The sequence below is a fragment of the Oncorhynchus nerka genome, linkage group LG15, assembly GCF_034236695.1.
Source record: "Oncorhynchus nerka isolate Pitt River linkage group LG15, Oner_Uvic_2.0, whole genome shotgun sequence".
Classification (NCBI taxonomy): Eukaryota; Metazoa; Chordata; class Actinopteri; order Salmoniformes; family Salmonidae; genus Oncorhynchus; species Oncorhynchus nerka.
Window position 1 is genome coordinate 21,244,547 of NC_088410.1, and position 25,458 is coordinate 21,270,004.

General features: G+C 48.2%; 2 protein-coding genes across 3 annotated transcripts in view; one reads left to right on the top strand and one right to left on the bottom strand.

Moving 5' to 3' along the window:
* Positions 1 to 2,034: 2,034 nt before the first annotated feature.
* Positions 2,035 to 22,491, top strand: LOC115116070 (aspartate aminotransferase, cytoplasmic-like). 2 transcript variants are annotated; one of them, XM_065001272.1, is made up of 10 exons: positions 2,075 to 2,286; positions 8,764 to 8,945; positions 9,635 to 9,758; positions 11,049 to 11,161; positions 12,308 to 12,412; positions 14,884 to 15,034; positions 15,371 to 15,536; positions 17,042 to 17,099; positions 18,249 to 18,333; positions 21,346 to 22,491. In XM_065001272.1, the coding sequence occupies exons 1-10, from the start codon at positions 2,178 to 2,180 to the stop codon at positions 21,483 to 21,485; spliced, it is 1,233 nt and encodes a 410-aa protein (XP_064857344.1). In that variant the 5' UTR covers positions 2,075 to 2,177; the 3' UTR covers positions 21,486 to 22,491. The 2 variants fall into 2 exon arrangements, with proteins under 2 accessions (XP_064857343.1, XP_064857344.1); XM_065001271.1 differs by lacking the exons at positions 17,042 to 17,099; positions 18,249 to 18,333; positions 21,346 to 22,491 and adding an exon at positions 17,366 to 17,486 and having other exon boundaries at positions 2,035 to 2,286.
* Positions 22,492 to 24,724: 2,233 nt separating this feature from the next.
* The window catches only part of LOC115118676 (metal transporter CNNM1-like), a 19,289-nt gene continuing 18,555 nt past the window's right edge, over positions 24,725 to 25,458 (bottom strand). The window contains exon 10 of the mRNA XM_065001273.1: positions 24,725 to 25,458. This exon is cut by the window's right edge and continues 563 nt beyond it. The gene's annotated coding sequence lies outside the window, so the exon portion shown is untranslated.

Sequence of the window (25,458 nt, forward strand, 5' to 3'; positions counted from 1 at the left end):
GAGTGGATGTGTAGAGTCAGTATAAATGTATGGTAGTGGGTGTGTAGAGTCAGTATAAATGTATGGTAGTGGATGTGTAGAGTCAGTATAAATGTATGGGAGTGGATGTGTAGAGTCAGTATAAATGTATGGGAGTGGATGTGTAGAGTCAGTATAAATGTATGGGAGTGGATGTGTAGAGTCAGTATAAATGTATGGGAGTGGGTGTGTAGAGTCAGTATAAATGTATGGTAGTGGGTGTGTAGAGTCAGTATAAATGTATGGGAGTGGATGTGTAGAGTCAGTATAAATGTATGGGAGTGGATGTGTAGTTATTCATTCTAAATGAGCCAGTCAAGTCCAAGTTATTAATTCTAAGAGTCAGTATAAATGTATCAGTGGAGTCCAGAGTCAGTATAAATTCTAAGAGCCAGTCAAGTCAAGTTATTAATTCCAAGTTAAGAGCCAGTCAATTCCAAGTTATTCATTCTAAGAGCCAGTCAAGTCCAAGTTATTCATTCTAAGAGCCAGTCAATTCCAAGTTATTCATTCTAAGAGCCAGTCAATTCCAAGTTATTAATTCTAAGAGCCAGTCAAGTCCAAGTTATTCATTCTAAGAGCCAGTCAAGTCCAAGTTATTCATTCTAAGAGCCAGTCAATTCCAAGTTATTAATTCTAAGAGCCAGTCAATTCCAAGTTATTCATTCTAAGAGCCAGTCAAGTCCAAGTTATTCATTCTAAGAGCCAGTAGCCTAGTGGTTAGAGTGTTGGACTAGTGACTGGAAAGTTGCAAGTTCAAACCCCTGAGCTGACAAGGTACAAATATGTTGTTCTGCCCCTGAACAGGCAGTTAACCCACTGTTCCTAGGCCATCATTGAAAATAAGAATTTGTTCTTAACTGACTTGCCTAGTTAAATAAAGGTAAAATAAATAAATAAAGTTGTACATTCTAAGAGCCAGTCAAGTTGAATTCAGTCACAAGATTTTTCAGGTCAAGTAAACAAAAATCTATACATGCAATGACTTGTTCAACTACAAGTCTGTGTCTATTTATTGAGGCTACCAGACAACCCGTTTATTTTGTCTACAACACATTTTGATTATGTAATAATGAATTTGAACAACATATTCCAAATGCAAGCTTAATAATTAAATGATCAATTTCAAGCTAATTGTACATACCAAAAGACCAGTAGGCCTATTGTTGCTTCATGCCCCGTTGCTGGTGAGCTTGCAAAGTAAACCGTTAATATTCTTGGTCACCAAACTATTTTTGGAGCTGCATATTTATTAAATGCAAAGACAGGGTTGGGAAACCCTGGGATAAAATGACAGCATATCTTGCTTTGCTAGCTAAGGCTGACATCTAGTGGCGCAAAGAGTAATTACATATGTTTAATAGCCCGTAATCAAACATTCAGAACTATGTTTACTCATTATGCTTTTTATTTTGATGTAATTGAATCTTTATGAATCTATTCATAATCTCCTGTATAGTCACTTGCAGACAGTGTCTAATTTGCTCTCGGGACTAAAGCCACAATTATGATATTTTCCTAAAATGTCAGATACAATACGTTTGATAAGTACAGTAGCTAAAATATATATCAACATACAGGATGTAAAATGATATCCAGTTGCTTTGATATCACCTATTCAAACAACCTAATCATTTCCATGTGCACAGCCATACAGCTGCACTAGCCCTTGATCTTTCAGATGCTTGGCTCTCATTGGCTGTCTCGCAGCCCCGGTCAGTATTCCATGCTATCTCATTGGTCATTGGGTTGACGCCCGTTCCAGACATTGGTTCCAGTTTGCCTTGTAGACCTCCGTTCCGCCAGAAAGAATAAGCAATACTTAGCAAGAAAGGGGCAGGGCGCTCCTCTGGGTGCACACTCTGTAGATTTGGAAACTAGAAGTCTGAGTAAAATGGACCCCCCTTTCAATGCAACACAACGTACAGTGCAATAAATGATATGAGAACACACACAAAACAATTGTTGACCATTTAGGCTTTGCACTGTCTCTTTATTCTGACCCGGAAGTACTTAGTTATTCTTTCCTGCTTCACAGTGGTACCTTGTAGCGCGTTCAAGGTGAAGCTCAATCGCCTGTCTCACCGCTGCAGCCTACCGGCGAGGTACTGAACAAGAACGACTCTCTCTCCTGCTCTGTACCGGGACCCGTTATAATCATGTCTATATTCGCCGAAGTACCTCAAGCCCCTCCAGTGGCCGTTTTTAAACTGACTGCCGATTTCAGAGAGGACACTCACGCGCAGAAGGTGAATTTGGGAGTCGGAGGTAAGAGAGAGAAGCTCCAACAAGCTATGCTAACTTACGTTTAGAATGTGCAACACAGACGGGTAAACTGCTTGCACCACGGGCACTAGTTTGAGTAGCATGACATTAGAAAGCTTGCCAACTAACATGGCTTTGACCTTCCTCGTTAGCATGCAGGCTAACAGACTAGTCGAAGTTTGACAGCAAGTGCAATTAGACTGCCGCATATATCAGCCATAGTTTTCTGCTAATACAGGGGCATCTAGCTTGTATCTATCATGAAAGCATTTCTAAAACGCTGCTCATTCTGGAGTTTGACATTTGGTGGACACTGGAAAGCAATGTGACCTCATGATTGATTCTACGAGAACCCGTGCGGTCCATACAGAACAGATCAGGCAGTCCGCAATAGAAGTGTATTATAAACGGTTAACTTATCACCAGTCGTAGGGTGACACACCTTCCAAAAGGTCTAGGTCTGTGGTCATTCCTAAACATTGGAGATAAGGTCTGAATACCATTGTCATAGAATTAGGAATTGGATCTCTATGACCAGTGGGCTCTGTAGCTGATGGAAAGAAAATGATTGCTGGATGCAGTACAGAACAGATAGTTATGCATGTGTTGGGTTTGGAATAGATCAGTCTAACTTCACTACTAGGTTATATTGTCATCCATTTCATTCATCAGTCTTCCAATGCCAAGGCTGTAGGGAATACATGATTGTATCTTCTCACTCACTGTTTCAACCTGTTCCCCAAACCACGCTCTGTTAAATTCACAACGACAGACGCAGACAGGTGAACAATGGTTCTGACTAGAGGGAGAACAGCAGGACTTATGAACTAGATTCTACACCGGGACCATTGTTTTTCTTGAGCCGATGGTAATTTGATAACAGCAAATTTACGGCAAGGAGCCCAAACAGATATAATATTTGACTAGAACATAATCACGTATTTTCATATGATCACATATCTCACTATTGTGAGTGGGAATACTTTGGAACAGATTCCCAAAATCATTTGGAGCTAGCCCCCCCCACCCCCCCGAAACAGCCTGCGGGACAAATTCGGCCAGTTGGGGAACCTAGGAGTACAGCTACGACTGGAACGGACTTTTTCATAGCAGGTAAGGAGAATTTACTCAGCAGAGTGGGAAAATGTACGTGGCCGGTTAGAAGACTTAGGTTAAGGTTAGGAAAAGGGATGGGGTTAGCTCAACCTGCTAGGGAAAGGGGATGGGGTTAGCTCAACCTGTTAGGGAAAGGGGATGGGGTTAGCTCAACCTGTTAGGGAAAAGGGATGGGGTTAGCTCAACCTGCTAGGGAAAGGGGATGGGGTTAGCTCAACCTGCTAGGGAAAGGGGATGGGGTTAGCTCAACCTGCTAGGGAAAGGGGATGGGGTTAGCTCAACCTGCTAGGGAAAAGGGATGGGGTTAGCTCAACCTGCTAGGGAAAGGGATGGGGTTAGCTCAACCTGCTAGGGAAAGGGGATGGGGTTAGCTCAACCTGCTAGGGAAAGGGGATGGGGTTAGCTCAACCTGCTAGGGAAAGGGGATGGGGTTAGCTCAACCTGTTAGGGAAAGGGATGGGGTTAGCTCAACCTGCTAGGGAAAAGGGATGGGGTTAGCTCAACCTGCTAGGGAAAGGGGATGGGGTTAGCTCAACCTGCTAGGGAAAAGGATGGGGTTAGCTCAACCTGCTAGGGAAAGGGGATGGGGTTAGCTCAACCTGCTAGGGAAAGGGGATGGGGTTAGCTCAACCTGCTAGGGAAAGGGATGGGGTTAGCTCAACCTGCTAGGGAAAGGGGATGGGGTTAGCTCAACCTGCTAGGGAAAAGGGATGGGGTTAGCTCAACCTGCTAGGGAAAAGGGATGGGGTTAGCTCAACCTGCTAGGGAAAGGGATGGGGTTAGCTCAACCTGCTAGGGAAAAGGGATGGGGTTAGCTCAACCTGCTAGGGAAAGGGATGGGGTTAGCTCAACCTGCTAGGGAAAGGGGATGGGGTTAGCTCAACCTGCTAGGGAAAAGGGAAAAGGGAAAGGGATGGGGTTAGCTCAACCTGCTAGGGAAAAGGGATGGGGTTAGCTCAACCTGCTAGGGAAAAGGGATGGGGTTAGCTCAACCTGCTAGGGAAAGGGATGGGGTTAGCTCAACCTGCTAGGGAAAGGGATGGGGTTAGCTCAACCTGCTAGGGAAGGGGATGGGGTTAGCTCAACCTGCTAGGGAAAGGGATGGGGTTAGCTCAACCTGCTAGGGAAAAGGGATGGGGTTAGCTCAACCTGCTAGGGAAAAGGGATGGGGTTAGCTCAACCTGCTAGGGAAAAGGGATGGGGTTAGCTCAACCTGCTAGGGAAAAGGGATGGGGTTAGCTCAACCTGCTAGGGAAAAGGGATGGGGTTAGCTCAACCTGCTAGGGAAATGGGATGGGGTTAGCTCAACCTGCTAGGGAAAAGGGATGGGGTTAGCTCAACCTGCTAGGGAAATGGGATGGGGTTAGCTCAACCTGCTAGGGAAAAGGGATGGGGTTAGCTCAACCTGCTAGGGAAAGGGATGGGGTTAGCTCAACCTGCTAGGGAAAGGGATGGGGTTAGCTCAACCTGCTAGGGAAAAGGGATGGGGTTAGCTCAACCTGCTAGGGAAATGGGATGGGGTTAGCTCAACCTGCTAGGGAAAAGGGATGGGGTTAGCTCAACCTGCTAGGGAAAAGGGATGGGGTTAGCTCAACCTGCTAGGGGAAATGGGATGGGGTTAGCTCAACCTGCTAGGGAAAAGGGATGGGGTTAGCTCAACCTGCTAGGGAAAAGGGATGGGGTTAGCTCAACCTGCTAGGGAAATGGGATGGGGTTAGCTCAACCTGCTAGGGAAAAGGGATGGGGTTAGCTCAACCTGCTAGGGAAAGGGATGGGGTTAGCTCAACCTGCTAGGGAAAAGGGATGGGGTTAGCTCAACCTGCTAGGGAAAAGGGATGGGGTTAGCTCAACCTGCTAGGGAAAAGGGATGGGGTTAGCTCAACCTGCTAGGGAAAAGGGATGGGGTTAGCTCAACCTGCTAGGGAAAAGGGATGGGGTTAGCTCAACCTGCTAGGGAAAGGGATGGGGTTAGCTCAACCTGCTAGGGAAAAGGGGGTTAGCTCAACCTGCTAGGGAAAGGGGATGCTAGGGAAAAGGGATGGGGTTAGCTCAACCTGCTAGGGAAAAGGGATGGGGTTAGCTCAACCTGCTAGGGAAAGGGATGGGGTTAGCTCAACCTGCTAGGGAAAGGGGATGGGGTTAGCTCAACCTGCTAGGGAAAAGGGATGGGGTTAGCTCAACCTGCTAGGGAAAAGGGATGGGGTTAGCTCAACCTGCTAGGGAAAAGGGATGGGGTTAGCTCAACCTGCTAGGGAAAAGGGATGGGGTTAGCTCAACCTGCTAGGGAAAAGGGATGGGGTTAGCTCAACCTGCTAGGGAAAAGGGATGGGTTAGCTCAACCTGCTAGGGAAAAGGGATGGGGTTAGCTCAACCTGCTGGGGAAAAGGGATGGGGTTAGCTCAACCTGCTAGGGAAAAGGGATAGGGAAAAGGGGGTTAGCTCAACCTGCTAGGGAAAAGGGATGGGGTTAAGCTCAACCTGCTAGGGAAAAGGGATGGGGTTAGCTCAACCTGCTAGGGAAAAGGGATGGGGTTAGCTCAACCTGCTAGGGAAAAGGGATGGGGTTAGCTCAACCTGCTAGGGAATGGGATGGGGTTAGCTCAACCTGCTAGGGAAAGGGGATGGGGTTAGCTCAACCTGCTAGGGAAAAGGGATGGGGTTAGCTCAACCTGCTAGGGAAAGGGATGGGGTTAGCTCAACCTGCTGGGGAAAGTCACTTCCGGTCGTACTCCCTCAGTAGTATCTACAGAACCCAGAGCCAAGGGCCTCATAACACCACACAGGACTGGGAAAATATCGACTGGTTGTTGTTGGCAGTGAGAGACTGATGCTAGTAGAAACAGGGTGTGTTGAGGAACTGTTATAAAAAAAACTAGTTGGGCTTGTTTTGTGACCTTGATGAATCAGTATTTGGTATATTAATGAACTGCAGGAAGGGGGGGAAACAACAAAGAAAAGTAGCTTCTAACCCGCTAGTCTACATGTCTGTAGTTTCCCCTTAGACTAGACCAGGGCCTAGTGTAGGCCAGCCAGCTAGCCTACATGTCTGTAGTTTCCCCTTAGACTAGACCAGGGCCTGGTGTAGGCCAGCCAGCTAGCCTACATGTCTGTAGTTTCCCCTTAGACTAGACCAGGGCCTGGTGTAGGCCAGCCAGCTAGTCTAGCTATTTGTTGTGAACTTTGGTAACTGAATATCAACGGCTGTAATTTGACCCTCAATGGTAGAGGGCACTGGCCTGGACAGGAAAGGAGAGACATTGAAAGGCATTCCTTAGAGAGGGAAATGAAGCTCTTCGGAAGTCACATGTACAGGATTGTGCCCATACACACACACACACACACACACACACACACACACACACACACACACACACACACACACACTTATTCTTCAGGCCAGGGTGACCTCCAGCAGAGCAGGGTGTGACAGCAGACTGCATGAAGTGAACATACTGCTGCACTATGGCTGTGTTGCAGCCTGCTAGTGGTCATTATGAAAGGCTGTTTTGGTATCAACCATTAACATTTTTAAATAGGCTCATTATAACTAGGCTATTGTACTCTGTAATGCTTGTTTGTCTCTCCAGCCTACAGTAAATGACTGCCTGGTGCATGCTATTGGTCCTGCCCACGCAGGCAGGCTGACAGACATGTACAGTGTGTATTATAAAACATTTTTATTTAACTGGGCAAGTCAGTTAAGAACAAATTGTTATTTCCAATGACGGCCAAACCCAAACCCGGGTGACGCTGGGCCAGTTGTGTGCCGCTCTATTGTACTCCCAATCATGTCCCGTTTTGATACAGCCTGGAATCGAACCAGGGTCTGTAGTGACGCCTCTAGCACTGAGATGGAGTGCCTTAGACCGCTGCGCCACTCTGAAGCCCTGTATACAGATGGTGTACAGATGACTGTCTACCGTGGGTCCTGCCTAGATAGTTAGATACAGTATATAATGTCTCTTCTCTCTCTCTCCTCAGCCTACCGTACAGATGACTGTCTACCATGGGTCCTGCCTAGATAGTTAGATACAGTATATAATGTCTCCTCTCTCTCTCTCCTCAGCCTACCGTACAGATGACTGTCTACCATGGGTCCTGCCTAGATAGTTAGATACAGTATATAATGTCTCTCTCTCTCTCTCTCTCCTCAGCCTACCGTACAGATGACTGTCTACCGTGGGTCCTGCCTAGATAGTTAGATACAGTATATAATGTCTCTCTCTCTCTCTCCTCAGCCTACCGTACAGATGACTGTCTACCGTGGGTCCTGCCTAGATAGTTAGATACAGTATATAATGTCTCCTCTCTCTCTCTCTCCTCAGCCTACCGTACAGATGACTGTCTACCATGGGTCCTGCCCTAGATAGTTAGATAGCAGATATAATGTCTCCTCTCTCTCTCCTCAGCCTACCGTACAGATGAACAGTCCTGCCTAGATAGTTATCAGTATATAATGTCTCCTGGGTCTCTCCTCAGCCTACCGTACAGATGAGGTAGTACAGTGATATGGAGGACAATGTCTGATACCTCTGAATTCTGCCTCTCTCCTCAGCCTACCGTACAGATGACTGTCTACCAAGGTGGTCCTGCCTAGATAGTTAGATACAGTATATAATGGACTCTCTATCTACCTCAGCCTACCAGATGTTACAAACCTGTACTGTGAATATTCAGTGGGTCCTATTTTAATAGTTAGATACAGTATATAATGTCTCCTCTCTTTCCTCAGCCTACCGTACAGATGACTGTTGACCCTGGGTCCTGCCAATAAATAGTTGGTGGAAGTATATAATGGGCTCTTCTCTCTCACTCAGGTTACCGTAGTTGATGACATTGTTACCATGGGAAAAGCCTAGATAGTTAGATACAGTATCTAAGTGTCCTGTCAGATTCAATCAGCCTACCGTTCAGATGACTGTCGAATCTGTCTACCGTGGGCAAAACCTGTATGTGGTTGAATTGCACTGATAAATTGGACTTCCAGTAACTCAAATTCTCATCTCTCTCAACTAAAGCCACACATCCAGATGATGTCTAGTGGGTCCTGCCTAGATACATCCTGGGGGATACAGTATATAATGTCTCCTCTCTCACTCATCCTCAGCCTACCGTACAGATGACTGTCTACACACACATCCTGGGGGATAGTTAGATACAGTATATAACGTCATCCTGGGGGATCTCTCTCCTCAGCCTATCCTGGGGGATGACTGTAGGACCTGGGTCCTGCCAGATAGGGGGATACAGTATATAATGTCTCCTCTCTCTCCTCAGCCTACCGTACAGATGACTGTCTACCGTGGGTCCTGCCTAGATAGTTAGATACAGTATATAATGTCTCCTCTCTCTCTCTCTCCTCAGCCTACCGTACAGATGACTGTCTACCATGGGTCCTGCCCGTAGTGAAGAAGGTAGAGCAGATGATAGTGGAGGACAACAGTCTGAACCACGAGTATCTTCCCATCCTGGGTCTCCCTGAGCTCCGCTCTGCTGCCTCCAAGGTGGCCCTGGGCGATGACAGCCCCGCCATCAAGGACGGGAGGGTAGGTAGGAGGGAGGGACACATGTATATACATAGACACATACCAGAGTTGGGCAAAACCTGTATGTGAATATTCAGTTATTATTATATTTTAATCACTTACATTTAGTTAAATATGGGGGAAATACTACATTTCCCAGCATTAGTTCAACCCTCAAGTTGACCCTGAGGCCTTCAAAAAGAAGCCAATGAAATGGTTGGTGGAAATATAATGGGCTCTTCTAAGCACTAAGGTTAAAAGAGTTGATGAACATTGTTTCCAGGGAAAAAAGACACATCCTTTGGTATGGAAGTAGTTTCAAACAACAACATCCTAACTCGGGGGATGACTCAGTGAATCTCTTTCAAATTGTTCCACAGTCGAATCCTTTGGGAATTCTACTTCCTGTAACTCAAATTCTACATCGTGGGGTGGAAGTCAACATAAACACACACACATCCTGGGGGATGAGTAGTAGGACTGGGAAACACACACACATCCTGGGGGATGAGTAGTAGGACTGGGAAACACACACACATCCTGGGGGATGAGTAGTAGGACTGGGAAACACACACACATCCTGGGGGATGAGTAGTAGGACTGGGAAACACACACACATCCTGGGGGATGAGTAGTAGGACTGGGAAACACACACACACTGTCTTCTGCCTTGCCCTGCCCAAATGTTGACGTTTTCTCTCTCTTTCCAGGTGGGAGCGGTCCAGGCGTTGGGAGGTACCGGTGCGTTGAGGATCGGGGCGGAGTTTCTGAGGCGCTGGTACAACGGCACCAACAACACGGCCACGCCCGTCTACGTCTCCGCGCCAACCTGGGGTCAGTGGGCAGGGCTACAACCAACTCATTTACATGGAATTGATTTAGCCAGGGAGTCCTGGGTTCCGTAGAGCCAATAAGGACTGCTTTAGACGACCAGATAACCGTAGAGCCAATAAGGACTGTTTAGACAACAAGATAACCGTAGAGCCAATAAGGACTGTTTAGACGACCAGATAACCGTAGAGCCAATAAGGACTGTTTAGACAACAAGATAACCTGGGGGATGCCAATAAGGACTGTTTAGACAACAAGATACATCCTAGAGGGATGATAAGGACTGTTTAGACAACAAGATAACCTGGGGGATGAGCCAATAAGGACTGTTTAGACAACAAGATAACCGTAGGGGAATAAGGACTGTTTAGACAACAAGATACATCCTGGGGGATGAGTAAGGACCGTTTAGACTGGGGGATGAGTAGTAACTAGGCAATATGAATGTGGTTGTATCCCACACACAGATAACCGTAGGGATGCCAATAAGGACTGTTTAGACAACAAGATCCTGGGGGATGAGTAATAAGAACTGTTTAGACAACTGTCTTCTGCCTTAGGCCCTGCCCAAAGAACTGTTTAGACAACTTAACCAGGTGGGAGGCCAATAAGGACTGTTGGGACAACAAGATAGGACCGTAGAGCCAATAAGGACTGTTTAGACAACAAGGCCACGCCCGTCTAGAGCCAATAACCTGGGGTCAGTGGGCAACAAGATAACCAACTAGGGCCATTTAATGGAATTGTTTAGACAACAAGATAACCGTAGAGCCAATAAGGACTGTTTAGACAACCAGATAACCGTAGAGCCAATAAGGACTGTTTAGACAACAAGATAACCGTAGAGCCAATAAGGACTGTTTAGACGACCAGATAACCGTAGAGCCAATAAGGACTGTTTAGACAACAAGATAACCGTAGAGCCAATAAGGACTGTTTAGACAACAAGATAACCGTAGAGCCAATAAGGACTGTTTAGACAACAAGATAACCGTAGGGCCAATAAGGACTGTTTAGACAACAAGATAACCGTAGGGCCAATAAGGACCGTTTAGACAACAAGATAACCGTAGGGCCAATAAGGACTGTTTAGACAACAAGATAACCGTAGAGCCAATAAGAACTGTTTAGACAACAAGATAACAGACACAGCAGCAGACACACAGAGCCCAATCAACATATTCTACTTCTATTGAGTCATCATCCCTTTAAGAGCACAAACATACTGAATAAATACCCTCTTCTCCACCGCCTCACCATCTTCTTTCTCCTTCTGCTTCTCTCGCCCTATAGAGAACCACAATGCAGTGTTTTCTGATGCTGGGTTTAAAGACATCCGCCCCTACCACTACTGGGACGGAGAAAAGAAAGGCCTGGACGTGACCGGTATAATGGATGACCTGGAGGTGAGGGAGGGAGGGAGGGAGGGGAGGGAGGGAGGGAGGGGTAGGGAGGGAGGGATGGATGGAGGGGAGGGAGGGAGGGAGGGAGGGAGGGGGTAGGGATGTAGGGGGTAGGGATGGAGGGGATGGAGGGGAGGGAGGGAGGGAGGGATGGGGAGGGATGGGGAGGGAGGGAGGGATGGATGGATGGAGGGAGGGAGGGGTAGGGATGGAGGTAGGGAGGGATGGATGGATGGAGGGAGGGAGGGAGGGAGGGAGGGAGGGAGGGGGAGGGAGGGTTGGAGGGAGGGGAGGGAGGGATGGAGGGTTGGAGGGAGGGGTAGGGATGGAGGGAGGGGGTAGGGATGTGTAGGGATGGAGGGAGGGAGGGAGGGAGGGAGGGATGGATGGATGGAGGGAGGGAGGGTTGGGGATGGAGGGATGGATGGAGGGATGGAGGGAGGGGATGGAGGGAGGGGTAGGGATGGAGGGATGGAGGGAGGGGTAGGGATGGGTAGGGATGGAGGGAGGGGTAGGGATGGATGGAGGGAGGGGTAGGGATGTGTAGGGATGGAGGGAGGGGGTAGGGGGTAGGGATGGAGGGAGGGGTAGGGGGAGGGATGTAGGGATGGAGGGAGGGGTAGGGACGTGTAGGGAGGGAGGGAGGGGTAGGGATGTGTAGGGATGGAGGGTTGAGTAGGGATGGAGGGTTGAGTAGGGATGGAGGATTGAGTAGGGATGGAGGGAGGGGCAGGGATGGAGGGACTTGAGTTAGAGCGACATCATGCACGATTTAGTCTACAACAAGCTATGAATGATCGTCTTGCGTTAATATTTCCGCTTGGTTTTCAGTTGTGTATCAAAACAACCAGTAATCTGAACAACTGATAACACCCTGCAAACTGTTTTGTTTTCAGTTGTGTATCAAAACAACCAGTAATCTGAACAACTGATAACACCCTGCAAACTGTTTTGTTTTCAGTTGTGTATCAAAACAACCAGTAATCTGAACAACTGATAACACCCTGCAAACTGTTTTGCCGTCAGCCCCGTTTCACACTAACATTTGACGACTCAAAATCATTTTCATGAGATTACTTGACATTCTTTCAAATGCACATCCCTAATCCTGTCCTTGATAATTGATGTGGGTGTGTGTTATTTTGTCAGAACGCTCCAGAACATTCTATCTTTGTGCTCCATGCCTGTGCCCACAACCCCACGGGGACAGACCCCACACCTGACGAATGGAAGACGATCTCTGAGGTCATGAAGGTGAGACAGGGGAGACAGCAGGAGTGTATTCACTAGGAACCAAACGGAACCAAACGGGTAGGGACCTACCTGAGTCTGTTCAATACAAACTCTAGTTTTCATTGCAAAACGTTTTCTATTTGGATGAAATTGTTTCTGTTCTGTGACAACAGTCTGAGACTAATGAATACTCCCCAGGAGAACAGACGTCTCATAATCCCAACCATTATCCATCAGGCTCATTTATATTTTGGGGTAATGTTTTGTTTTTCCTTTCTTCCCTCTCAATTCAATTCTCTCTCTGTGTTCCTTCTCCTCCCTCTTCTCTCTGTTCCTTCTCCCCCCTCCTCTCTCTCTGTGTTCCTTCTCCTCCCTCCTCTCTCTCTGTGTTCCTTCTCCTCCCTCTTCTCTCTGTTCCTTCTCCCCCCTCCTCTCTCTCTGTGTTCCTTCTCCTCCCTCCTCTCTCTCTGTGTTCCTTCTCCCTCCCTCCTCTCTCTCTGTGTTCCTCTCCCCCTCCTCTCTCTCTGTGTTCCTTCTCCCCCTCCTCTCTCTGTGTTCCTTCTCCCCCTCCTCTCTCTCTGTGTTCCTTCTCCCCCTCCTCTCTCTCTGTGTTCCTTCTCCCCCTCTCTCTCTCTCTGTGTTCCTTCTCCCCCTCCTCTCTCTCTCTGTGTTCCTTCTCCCCCTCCTCTCTCTCTCTGTGTTCCTTCTCCCCCTCCTCTCTCTCTCTGTGTTCCTTCTCCCCCTCCTCTCTCTCTCTGTGTTCCTGTGTTCCTTCCCCCTCCTCTCTCTCTCTCTGTGTTCCTTCTCCCCCTCTCTCTCTCTCTGTGTTCCCTCTCTCTCTCTCTGTGTTCCTTCTCCCCCTCCTCTCTCTCTCTGTGTTCCTTCTCCCCCTCTCTCTCTCTCTGTGTTCCTCTCTCTCTCCTTCCTCCCCCTCTCTCTCTCTCTGTGTTCCTTCCCCCTCTCCTCCTGTGTTCCTCTCTCTCTCTGTGTCTCTGTGTTCCTCCTCTCTCTCTCTCTCTGTGTTCCTTCTCTCCTCCTCTCTCTCTCTGTGTTCCTTTCCTCCCCCCCTCTCTCTCTCTCTGTTCCTTCTCCCCCTCCTCTCTCTCTCCTCTCTCTCTCTCTGTGTTCTGTATTCCTTCTCCCTCCTCTCTCTCTCTCTGTGTTCCTTCTCCCCCTCCTCTCTCTGTGTTCCTTCTCCCCCTCTCTCTCTCTGTGTTCCTTCTCCCCTCCTCTCCTCTCTCTCTCTCTCTCTGTGTCTCTTCTCCCCTCCTCTCTCTCTGTGTTCCTTCTCTCCCTCTCTCTCTCTCTCTCTCTCTGTGTTCCTTCTCCCCCTCCTCTCTCTCTCTGTGTTCTCTCCCCCTCTCTCTCTCTCCTCCCTCCTCTCTCTCTCTGTGTTCCTCCCCCTCTCCCTCTCTCTCTCTCTGTGTTCCTTCTCCCCCTCTCTCTCTCTCTCTGTGTTCCTTCTCCCCCTCTCTCTCTCTCTCTGTGTTCCTTCTCCCCCTCCTCTCTCTCTCTCTGTGTTCCTTTCCTTCTCCCCCTCTCTCTCTCTCTCTGTGTTCCTTCCTTCTCTCCCCTCTCTCTCTCTCTCTGTGTTCCTTCTCCCCCTCCTCCTCTCTCTCTCTGTGTTCCTTCTCCTCCTCCTCTCTCTCTGTGTTCCTTCTCCCCCTCTCTCTCTCTCTCTCTGTGTTCCTTCTCCCCCTCCTCTCTCTCTCTCTCTCTCTCTCTGTTGTTCCCTCTCTCTGTGTTCCTTCTCCTCTCTCTGTGTTCCTTCTCCCCCTCCTCTCTCTCTCTCTCTCTCTCTCTGTTCCTTCTCTGTGTTCCCTCTCTCTCTGTGTTCCTTCTCTCTCTCTCTCTCTCTCTCTCTCTGTGTCCCCCTCCTCTCTGTCTCTTCTCTCTCTCTCTCTCTGTGTTCCTTCTCCCCCTCCTCCTCTCTCTCTCTGTGTTCCTCTCTCTCTCTGTGTTCCTTCTCCCCCTCCTCCTCTCTCTGTGTTCCTCTCTCTCTCTCTCTCTGTGTTCCTTCTCTCTCTCTCTGTATTCCTCTCCTCTCTCTCTCTCTCTCTCTGTGTTCCTTCTCCCCCTCCTCTCTCTCTGTGTTCCTCTCTCTCTCTCTGTGTTCCTTCTCCCCCTCTCTCTCTCTGTGTTCTCTCTCTCTCTCTCTGTCTCTCTCTGTGTTCCTTCTCCCCCCCTCTCTCTCTCTCTCTCTGTGTTCCTTCTCCCCCTCCTCTCTCTCTCTCTCTCTGTGTTCCTTCTCCCCCTCCTCTCTCTCTGTGTTCCTTCTCCCCCTCTCTCTCTCTCTCTCTCTCTGTGTTCCTTCTCTCCCCCCCCTCTCTCTCTCTCTGTGTTCCTTCTCTCTCTCTCTCTCTGTGTTCCTTCTCCCTCCCTCTCTCTCTCTCTCTCTGTGTTCCTTCTCCCTCCCTCCTCTCTCTCTCTCTGTGTTCCTTCTCCCCCCCTCTCTCTCTCTCTCTCTGTGTTCCTTCTCCTCCCTCCTCCAGAGGAGGAAGCTGTTTGTGTTCTTTGACTCAGCCTACCAGGGTTTTGCATCAGGCAGTCTGGATAAAGATGCCTGGGCCATCCGCTACTTTGTCTCTGAAGGATTTGAGCTGCTCTGTGCCCAGTCCTTCTCCAAGAACTTTGGCCTCTACAGTGAGTCTATAGACAGACACGTGCATCGTGGTCCTCTGTGTCTCCGGTGGTAGAGTATGGTGCTTGTAACGCCAGGATAGTGGGTTCAATTCCCGGGACCACCCATACGTAAAATGGATAAAAATGTCTGTTAAATAGCATATATTATACATAGACATGGACACCAACATGTAACACACACACACACACACACACACACACACACACACACAGTCTGCTGCTGTGGTCCAATGGCCACAGTTTTTGCTTACATTTTTCATCTCTGTCTCACAAACGCTCAGCCAGTCAAACACCCTCTCTGACGCTAATCCTCCATTTTGTTCCTTCCTCCTCCAGATGAGCGTGTTGGTAACTTGACGGTAGTGGCCCAGGATAAAGACAACCTGGCCCGTGTTCTGTCCCAGATGGAGAAGATCGTCAGGACCACCTGGTCCAACCCTCCCTCCCAGGGGGCGCGCATCGTAGCCATCACACTCAACAACCCCGATCTGTTCATAGAATGGTACGGTCAAAAATATAACCCTTTATACTCAACAACCCAATTCTCTTCACAGAATGGTACAATCCAACAACACTCCATTCTAAGTTAACCCCGAGGAGTTCACTGAATGGTACAGTCCAAGTTTTGACAGCTGCTCCATTGTTAGACTTTAATAACTGTGCTTCCTTATTGGGGATTGTTGGACTTTAATAACTGTGCTTCCTTATTGGGGATTGTTGGACTTTAATAACTGTGCTTCCTTATTGGGGATTGTTGGACTTTAATAACTGTGCTTCCTTATTGGGGATTGTTGGACTTTAATAATTGTTGACTTTAATAACTTCTTCCTTATTGGGGATTGTTGGACTTTAATAACTGTGCTTCCTTATTGGGGATTGTTGGACTTTAATAACTTATTGGGGATTGTTGCTTCCTTATTGGGGATTGTTGGACTTTAATAACTGTGCTTCCTTATTGGGGATTGTTGGACTTTAATAACTGTGCTTCCTTATTGGGGATTGTTGGACTTTAATAACTGTGCTTCCTTATTGGGGATTGTTGGACTTTAATAACTGTGCTTCCTTATTGGGGATTGTTGACTTTAATAACTGTGCTTCCTTATTGGGGATTGTTGGACTTTAATAACTGTGCTTCCTTATTGGGGATTGTTGGACTTTAATAACTGTGCTTCCTTATTGGGGATTGTTAGACTTTAATAACTGTGCTTCCTTATTGGGGATTGTTAGACTTTAATAACTGTGCTTCCTTATTGGGGATTGTTGGACTGTGCTTTGTTGGGGATTGTTAGACTTTAATAACTGTGCTTCCTTATTGGGGATTGTTGACTTTAATAACTGTGCTTCCTTATTGGGATTGATTGGGGCTTGGACTTTAATAACTGTTAGACCTTGCTTCCTTAGGGGGACTTTAATAATTGTTGTTGGACTTTAATAACTGTGCTTCCTTATTGGGGATTGTTAGACTTTAATAACTGTGCTCCCTTATTGGGGATTGTTAGACTTTAATAACTGTGCTTCCTTATTGGGGATTGTTGGACTTTAATAACTGTGCTCCCTTATTGGGGATTGTTGGACTTTAATAACTGTGCTTCCTTATTGGGGATTGTTGTAAGCCACGTTCTGTTGGTGGCAGATTTTTCTAAGACTGCCGTTCCCATTCAGATCAGTGATATAGAGTGTTGAAGCTGTCCCACTCCCCGTGGCTGTAGGAAGGGTAACTAACCAACTCTCTCTCTCTCTTCTCCCTCCTCCCCCTGTAGGAAGGGTAACGTCCTGTTGATGAGACCAGCTGAAGGCTGAACTAACCAACTCTCTCTCTCTTCTCCCTCCTCCCCCTGTAGGAAGGGTAACGTCCTGTTGATGAGACCAGCTGAAGGCTGAACTAACCAACTCTCTCTCTCTTCTCCCTCCTCCCCCTGTAGGAAGGGTAACGTCCTGTTGATGAGACCAGCTGAAGGCTGAACTAACCATCCCTCTCTCTCTCTCTTCTCCCTCCTCCCCCTGTAGGAAGGGTAATGTAAAGACCATGGCTGACCGTGTATTGTTGATGAGAGACCAGCTGAAGGCTGAACTAACCATCTCTCTCTCTCTTCTCCCTCCTCCCCCTGTAGGAAGGGTAATGTAAAGACCATGGCTGACCGTGTATTGTTGATGAGAGACCAGCTGAAGGCTGAACTAACCATCTCTCTCTCTCTTCTCCCTCCTCCCCCTGTAGGAAGGGTAAAGACCAGGGTAATGTAAAGACCATGGCTGACCGTGTATTGTTGATGAGAGACCAGCTGAAGGCTGAACTAACCATCTCTCTCTCTCTTCTCCCTCCTCCCCCTGTAGGAAGGGTAATGTAAAGACCATGGCTGACCGTGTATTGTTGATGAGAGACCAGTTGAAGGCTGAACTAACCTCTCTCTCTCTCTTCTCTTCTCTCCTCCCCCTGTAGGAAGGGTAATGTAAAGACCATGGCTGACCGTGTATTGTTGATGAGAGACCAGTTGAAGGCTGAACTAACCTCTCTCTCTCTCTCTCTTCTCCCTCCTCCCCCTGTAGGAAGGGTAATGTAAAGACCATGGCTGACCGTGTATTGTTGATGAGAGACCAGTTGAAGGCTGAACTAACCTCTCTCTCTCTCTCTTCTCCCTCCTCCCCCTGTAGGAAGGGTAATGTAAAGACCATGGCTGACCGTGTATTGTTGATGAGAGACCAGTTGAAGGCTGAACTAACCTCTCTCTCTCTCTCTCTCTCCTCTGTAAAGACCCTCCTGTTCTCCCCTGTAGGAAGGGTAATGTAAAGACCATGGCTGACCGTGTATTGTTGATGAGAGACCAGCTGAAGGCTGAACTAACCAGCAGATCATGTTCTCTCTCTCCAGACACACAGACATGTCTCCCTCCTAGCCCCTGTAGGAAGGGTAATGTAAAGACCATGGCTGACCGTGTATTGTTGATGAGAGACCAGTTGAAGGCTGAACTAACCTCTCTCTCTCTCTTCTCCCTCCTCCCCTGTAGGAAGAGTAATGTAAAGACCATGGCTGACCGTACCCAGGTATTGTTGATGAAGAGACCAGCTGACCCAGGCTGAGACCGGCATAACCATCACTCTCTCTAAGAGTTTCCCAGACACACAGACTACCCAGGCACCCCTGTAGGAAGGGTAATGTAAACACAGACATACCCAGGCTGACCAGTGGCATGTTCAGTTGATGAGAGACCAGTTGAAGGCTAAGCTCATTGCTCTGGGGACGCCTGGCACCTGGGACCACATCACTCAGCAGATCGGCATGTTCAGCTTCACTGGACTGAACCGTAAGAGTTTCCCAGACACACAGTTTCCCAGACACACACATGTACCCAGGCACCTCGGCATGTTCAGCACTGAACCGTAAGAGTTTCCCAGACACACAGACATGTACCCAGGCACCTCCTAGCAGACCATGTTCAGACTGAACCGTAAGAGTTTCCCAGACACACAGACATGTACCCAGGCACCTCCTAGCAGACCGGCATGTTCAGCTTCACTGGACTGAACCGTAAGAGTTTCCCAGACACACAGACATGTACCCAGGCACCTCCTAGCAGACCGGCATGTTCAGCTTCTTCACTGAACCAGGTAAGAGTTTCAGCCAGACACAGACACACAGACATGTACCCAGGCACCTCCTAGCAGACCGGCATGTTCAGCTTCACCAGACTGAACCGTAAGAGTTTCCCAGACACACAGACATGTACCCAGGCACCTCCTAGCAGACCGGCATGTTCAGCTTCACCAGACTGAACCGTAAGAGTTTCCCAGACACACAGACATGTACCCAGGCACCTCCTAGCAGACCGGCATGTTCAGCTTCACTGAACCGTAAGAGTTTCCCAGACACACAGACATGTACCCAGGCACCTCCTAGCAGACCGGCATGTTCAGCTTCACCAGACTGAACCGTAAGAGTTTCCCAGACACACAGACATGTACCCAGGCACCTCCTAGCAGACCGGCATGTTCAGCTTCACCAGACTGAACCGTAAGAGTTTCCCAGACACACAGACATGTACCCAGGCACCTCCTAGCAGACCGGCATGTTCAGCTTCACTGAACCGTAAGAGTTTCCCAGACACACAGACATGTACCCAGGCACCTCCTAGCAGACCGGCATGTTCAGCTTCACCAGACTGAACCGTAAGAGTTTCCCAGACACACAGACATGTACCCAGGCACCTCCTAGCAGACCGGCATGTTCAGCTTCACCAGACTGAACCGTCCTAGCAAGAGTTTCCCAGACACACAGACATGTACCCAGGCACCTCCTAGCAGACCGGCATGTTCAGCTTCACTGAACCGTAAGAGTTTCCCAGACACACAGACATGTACCCAGGCACCTCCTAGCAGACCGGCATGTTCAGCTTCACTGAACCGTAAGAGTTTCCCAGACACACAGACATGTACCCAGGCACCTCCTAGCAGACCGGCATGTTCAGCTTCACTGAACCGTAAGAGTTTCCCAGACACACAGACATGTACCCAGGCACCTCCTAGCAGACCGGCATGTTCAGCTTCACCAGACTGAACCGTAAGAGTTTCCCAGACACACAGACATGTACCCAGGCACCTCCTAGCAGACCGGCATGTTCAGCTTCACTGAACCGTAAGAGTTTCCCAGACACACAGACATGTACCCAGGCACCTCCTAGCAGACCGGCATGTTCAGCTTCACTGAACCGTAAGAGTTTCCCAGACACACAGACATGTACCCAGGCACCTCCTAGCAGACCGGCATGTTCAGCTTCAGACTGAACCGTAAGAGTTTCCCAGACACACAGACATGTACCCAGGCACCTCCTAGCAGACCGGCATGTTCAGCTTCACTGAACCAGACTGAACCGTAAGAGTTTCCCAGACACACAGACATGTACCCAGGCACCTCCTAGCAGACCGGCATGTTCAGGCACCTGAACCTAAGAGTTTCCCAGACACAGACATACCCAGGTTCAGAGCATGTTCAGCTTCCAGACTGAACCGTAAGAGTTTCCCAGACACACAGACATGTACCCAGGCACCTCCTAGCAGACATGCTTCACTGAACGTAAGAGTTTCCCAGACACACAGACATGTACCCTAGGCACCTCCTAGCAGACCGGCATGTTCAGCTTCACCAGACTGAACCGTAAGAGTTTCCCAGACACACAGACATGTACCCAGGCACCTCCTAGCAGACCGGCATGTTCAGCTTCACCAGACTGAACCGTAAGAGTTTCCCAGACACACAGACATGTACCCAGGCACCTCCTAGCAGACCGGCATGTTCAGCTTCACCAGACTGAACCGTAAGAGTTTCCCAGACACACAGACATGTACCCAGGCACCTCCTAGCAGACCGGCATGTTCAGCTTCACCAGACTGAACCGTAAGAGTTTCCCAGACACACAGACATGTACCCAGGCACCTCCTAGCAGACCGGCATGTTCAGCTTCACCAGACTGAACCGTAAGAGTTTCCCAGACACACAGACATGTACCCAGGCACCTCCTAGCAGACCGGCATGTTCAGCTTCACCAGACTGAACCGTAAGAGTTTCCCAGACACACAGACATGTACCCAGGCACCTCCTAGCAGACCGGCATGTTCAGCTTCACCAGACTGAACCGTAAGAGTTTCCCAGACACACAGACATGTACCCAGGCACCTCCTAGCAGACCGGCATGTTCAGCTTCACCAGACTGAACCGTAAGAGTTTCCCAGACACACAGACATGTACCCAGGCACCTCCTAGCAGACCGGCATGTTCAGCTTCACCAGACTGAACCGTAAGAGTTTCCCAGACACACAGACATGTACCCAGGCACCTCCTAGCAGACCGGCATGTTCAGCTTCACCAGACTGAACCGTAAGAGTTTCCCAGACACACAGACATGTACCCAGGCACCTCCTAGCAGACAGGTCATAATCTGTGCCTGTAATCACACTTTTTTTTGACCGGGCGTTTTTGTTGTTGCTGAAATATGAAACGATGCTCCGGCAGTATGAGACTGGCGCTTGTCGGAGACGACTGAGTTTTTAATGGAATTTTCCCAGTAAGTTACAGAAACATCCACGCTCAACTACACACACAGATCCTCACACACAGATCCTCACACACAGATACAATTCTACAAGTTAGATATTTTTCCTCTCTTTCTCTCTCTCCCTACAGTCTACAGCTAAGCAGATTGATTACATGATCAACATAGACAGTTGACTGTACATTTGAATAACATTCCCTCTCTTTCTCCCTCTCCTGTCTCCTTGCTTTCTCCCTCTCCTTCCTTTCTCCCTCCCCTTCCTCCCTACAGCTAAGCAGGTGCAGTACATGATTAAGGAGAAGCATGTCTACCTGATGGCCAGCGGTCGTATCAACATGTGTGGCCTCACCTCCAAGAACATCGACTATGTCGCAGAGTCCATCCATGAGACAGTGTCCAAGGTCCAGTAAGGCCCCGCCCTCCCTCCGCATCCAGCTACTTCCTGCTTCCTGTCCACGACAGGAAGTACTGTTAATTGTCACGTGTGGTCTCGTCAAGCACCCCCTTCTGTGACAACACACCCTTTCTCTATAAGCAGTGCTTTAACCATCTATTGGTTGTCAAATTTAGAAGAGCGATGATATGACAAGTGTTCACAGCAATCAATGTTAATGATCAACAGTATAACTGGTTTCTGTCCATCTTCTCTCCTCCTCAGATTACTGAGACATCTTTAAACAATCTGAACGCAGACCTCTAGTCGAAGTATTTCACTCTTCTGGCGATCGTTATGTTGCCTTTTATTTATTTTATTGTGCCATTTCCGGTTTTGAAAATGTATAAAAGATGACTGTGTGCACTTTGGTTTAAAAAAAAAAATGTTTCAGAGCACTTGAAAGTGAAGCATTGCCAGAAGTTGAGTGAAAAGTTTGTGTAAAATGAATTCTACATACGAGCCCCCAGACCTCCTATCTACAGATGACCACAACGCTTCTGAACGTCTTTTCTATAGAACTGGTTGCATTTAACAATCGCAACATTCTAGAACGTGTGAAATGGTGCATTGTGGATCAAATGCTCTGTGATGTCATGTGACAGGCTTGAAAGGTTCTTTACAGTTCATGCATGTGCCTATAGGTCAAACGTTAACAGGAAATATGACCTTTTCTCAACCTTTGAGCAGCTATATGCAGATATGTCCTATAGGAAAAGCACATACCACTACTGTGGTAATAGTTGAACCACTTAAATGTCTGTTAGGTTCCGTGTTCGGCATGTACTTGGTGTTAAGACTCCTATTCATAATAATGCTGCTTATGAAGGATTGTTAACCTCTGCCTTTAACAGTGATGTGTTTGTTTTGATGTTTTGTTCACTGTACACATACAGTTGGTCTTCCAACACACAGCCTCACGCCGTTATATTGCCATCCTGTCTGTACATTTCATAATAATAAATGATGAATCGTGTACTAAACTGAATGTCATTTCTCCTTTTTCCTCTACCTGTTTACATGGCTGTTTTTACTGTAGTTTTAAAAGACTAAACACTGCCGCCGAACGGTTCAAAGCACCGGTCGGCCGACGAACGGTTCAAAGCACCGGTCGGCCGACGAACGGTTCAAAGCACCGGTCGGCTGACTGGTCGACCTACTGCCTCTGACCACAGAATATCAGCCGCCATTTTCTGTTTTAATTTCCAAAAAGATTCTCCATGTTGAATTGCCACCGTTCATCTACATCCAGCAGGTCATTTACTGAGCACAGATGTATTTTATTAGGATCCCCATTACCTGTTGTGAAAGCAGCAGCGCCTCTTCCTGGGGTCCACTGTGGGGGACACAATCCCAGACACCCCGAATCCCTTCACCAACTATTAAAAATTGTTAATGATAATATTTTGTGTCTATGCAAATTTTTATGAGAGTTGACTTGGAATTCTCCAGAAATACACCAAGGGATTTTTGCCACTGAGTCCCACAGTGGTGATGTTCCTTAAGACGTTAGTAATAACTATGGCCCAGAGTTTTTCCTAACCTGACAAGAAGACCACTCCGGGCCCTGCATAATAACTGTCAGCAACTGGAATAAACAAAAACGTTATTGTTCGAAGTCTGAACACTAAAAAAATCAGACAGCTGAAACTTGTGACTCTTTTTAATTCTGTAAATTTTTTAAATTCAAAAATCCAAGGGGTTTTCCCCTGTTAAAATGCCCAGAGTTCATTTACCCATAAAGTCATTATAAACTCTATCTACAATACATCTCTCATATACCCATTTCTCTTCTATAAAAAGCTATATCTCTGTATTACGTTCTGTGTAGGTGCCACTCTCTCCCCATACTCCAGTCCTGACCATCTGGCCAATTTATCAATTTCTCTTCTATAAAAAGCTATATCTCTGTATTATGTTCTGTGTAGGTGCCACTCTCTCCCCATACTCCAGTCCTGACCATCTGGCCAATTTATCCATTTCAATTTAGGACCATTTTTGAGACAAATAGCACTTTAAAAATGCATTGTGTTAAAATACCTCCATATAGATGTTGCTGACAGGCACAGATCTAGAATCCGATTCCCCTCCCCAAATCCTAACCCTAACCATTGAGGTGAAAAACAAGAAAACTGACCTTAAATCAGTCTTATCCTACTCCAGTTAAAAACAGGGCCATTGTGTCTGAAGAGGATGAGGGTTCTGATTGGCTGTTGCCTCTACTCCCATGCAGCATAGTGAGTCAGCACTTTTTCCTGTTTTCCAAGGAAGGATGCTCTTCTCTCCTCCTCACTGACCAATGACAGGAGCCACAGAGCATCACTCCCCTTTACCCTTTCTCTCCATCCCTCACATTTCCCTTTTCTCCCAGCCCCCCGTCCTCTATGCCTCTCCTCCTCCCTCCTCTCTCTATCCCTCTATCCCTCTCCCTCTAGCCTCTCCTCCTCCCTCCCCCTGTCCTCTATGCCTCCTCCTCCCCCTCCCCTCCCCGCCCCCGTCCTCTATCCTCATCCCCTCTAGCCCCCGTCCTCTATGCCTCTCCTCCTCCCTCCTCTCTCTATCCCTCTCCCCTAGCCCCCGTCCTCTATGCCTCTCCTCCTCCCTCCTCTCTCTATCCCTCTCCCGCTAGCCCCCCGTCCTCTATGCCTCTCCTCCTCCCTCCTCTCTCTATCCCTCTCCCGCTAGCCCCCGTCCTCTATGCCTCTCCTCCTCCCTCCTCTCTCTATCCCTCTCCCTCTAGCCCACCGTCCTCTATGCCTCTCCTCTCCCTCCCTCCTCCTCTCTCTATCCCTCTCCCTCTATCCCCCCCGTCCTCTATGCCTCCCTCCCTCCTCCCTCTCCCTAGCCCCCCGTCCTCTGCCTCTCCCTCCCTCCCCTCTAGCCCCTCCTCCCCTCCTCCTCCCTCCCTCCTCTCCTCCCTCCCTCCCCTCTAGCCCCCGTCCTCTATGCCTCTCCTCCTCCCTCCCCTCCTCCCTCTCCCTCTCTAGCCCCCCCTCTAGCCCCCCTCCTCTAGCCCCCCCTCTGCCTCTCCTCCTCCCCCCTCCTCTCCTCCCCTCCCTCCCTCCTCTCCTATCCCTGCCTCTCCTCCCTCCCCTCCTCCCTCTATCCCTCTAGCCCCCCGTCCTCTATGCCTCTCCTCCCCTCCCTCTCCTCCTCCCTCCCCTCTCTATCCCTCTCCCTTTCCTCTATCTCCTCCCCCCCATCTCTCCTCCCCCATCTTTCTCCCCCCACTGTGGTGCAGTGGCACAAACCTGAATCGGCACAAACCCAGTCAGAGCAGAGACCCGTGGTCTTAACCCAGAGAGAGAGAGAAACATGGGTCTTACGGTACAGCTTGTCAGATCAAATAAGAAATGTATTCTCTACAACAAGATGTTTCCTAATGGCACATCCTACATTAGTAGCGTCTTTTGGATGTGTCCCGTTCACAACTGTGTAGAAGAGTTTCAGTATTGCTCATATACATCATTTGGAAGAGACTGGTCCGTTCTTGTGACTGGTCAGTTCTCATACCCACCGTTTGAGGAAGTTGTGATAACAGTCGGGCTGAGAGAATAGAGATCTACATGGTGCTCAGCTAGTACCTAAAACATGCAGATTGAAGACTTTCTCTTTAGTAAGGCATTCAAACCCCAAACCGTCTCGAGTCCTTTTAAACCCCTTACACCACTATAGTCCATTCTGACAAGTCAACTTCTGGGTCAATCCTAAATAGATTTTTCACTTAAGTCTCCCATTGATATCAATGCATGAAAATCCACTCAAGTGAACGTTAGGATTCCCCCGTTAGACAGTAGATAGGAAAGAGGACAGAAGAGAATAGTAATAAACATTCACTATCAAATAACACAAGTGACACAGCATCCATAAAACCACCTGAAGAAGGAATGGATGAGCTCTTTATAAGGGCGCATGGTGAATATTCTTCTGTGCACTGATGATATCTACAT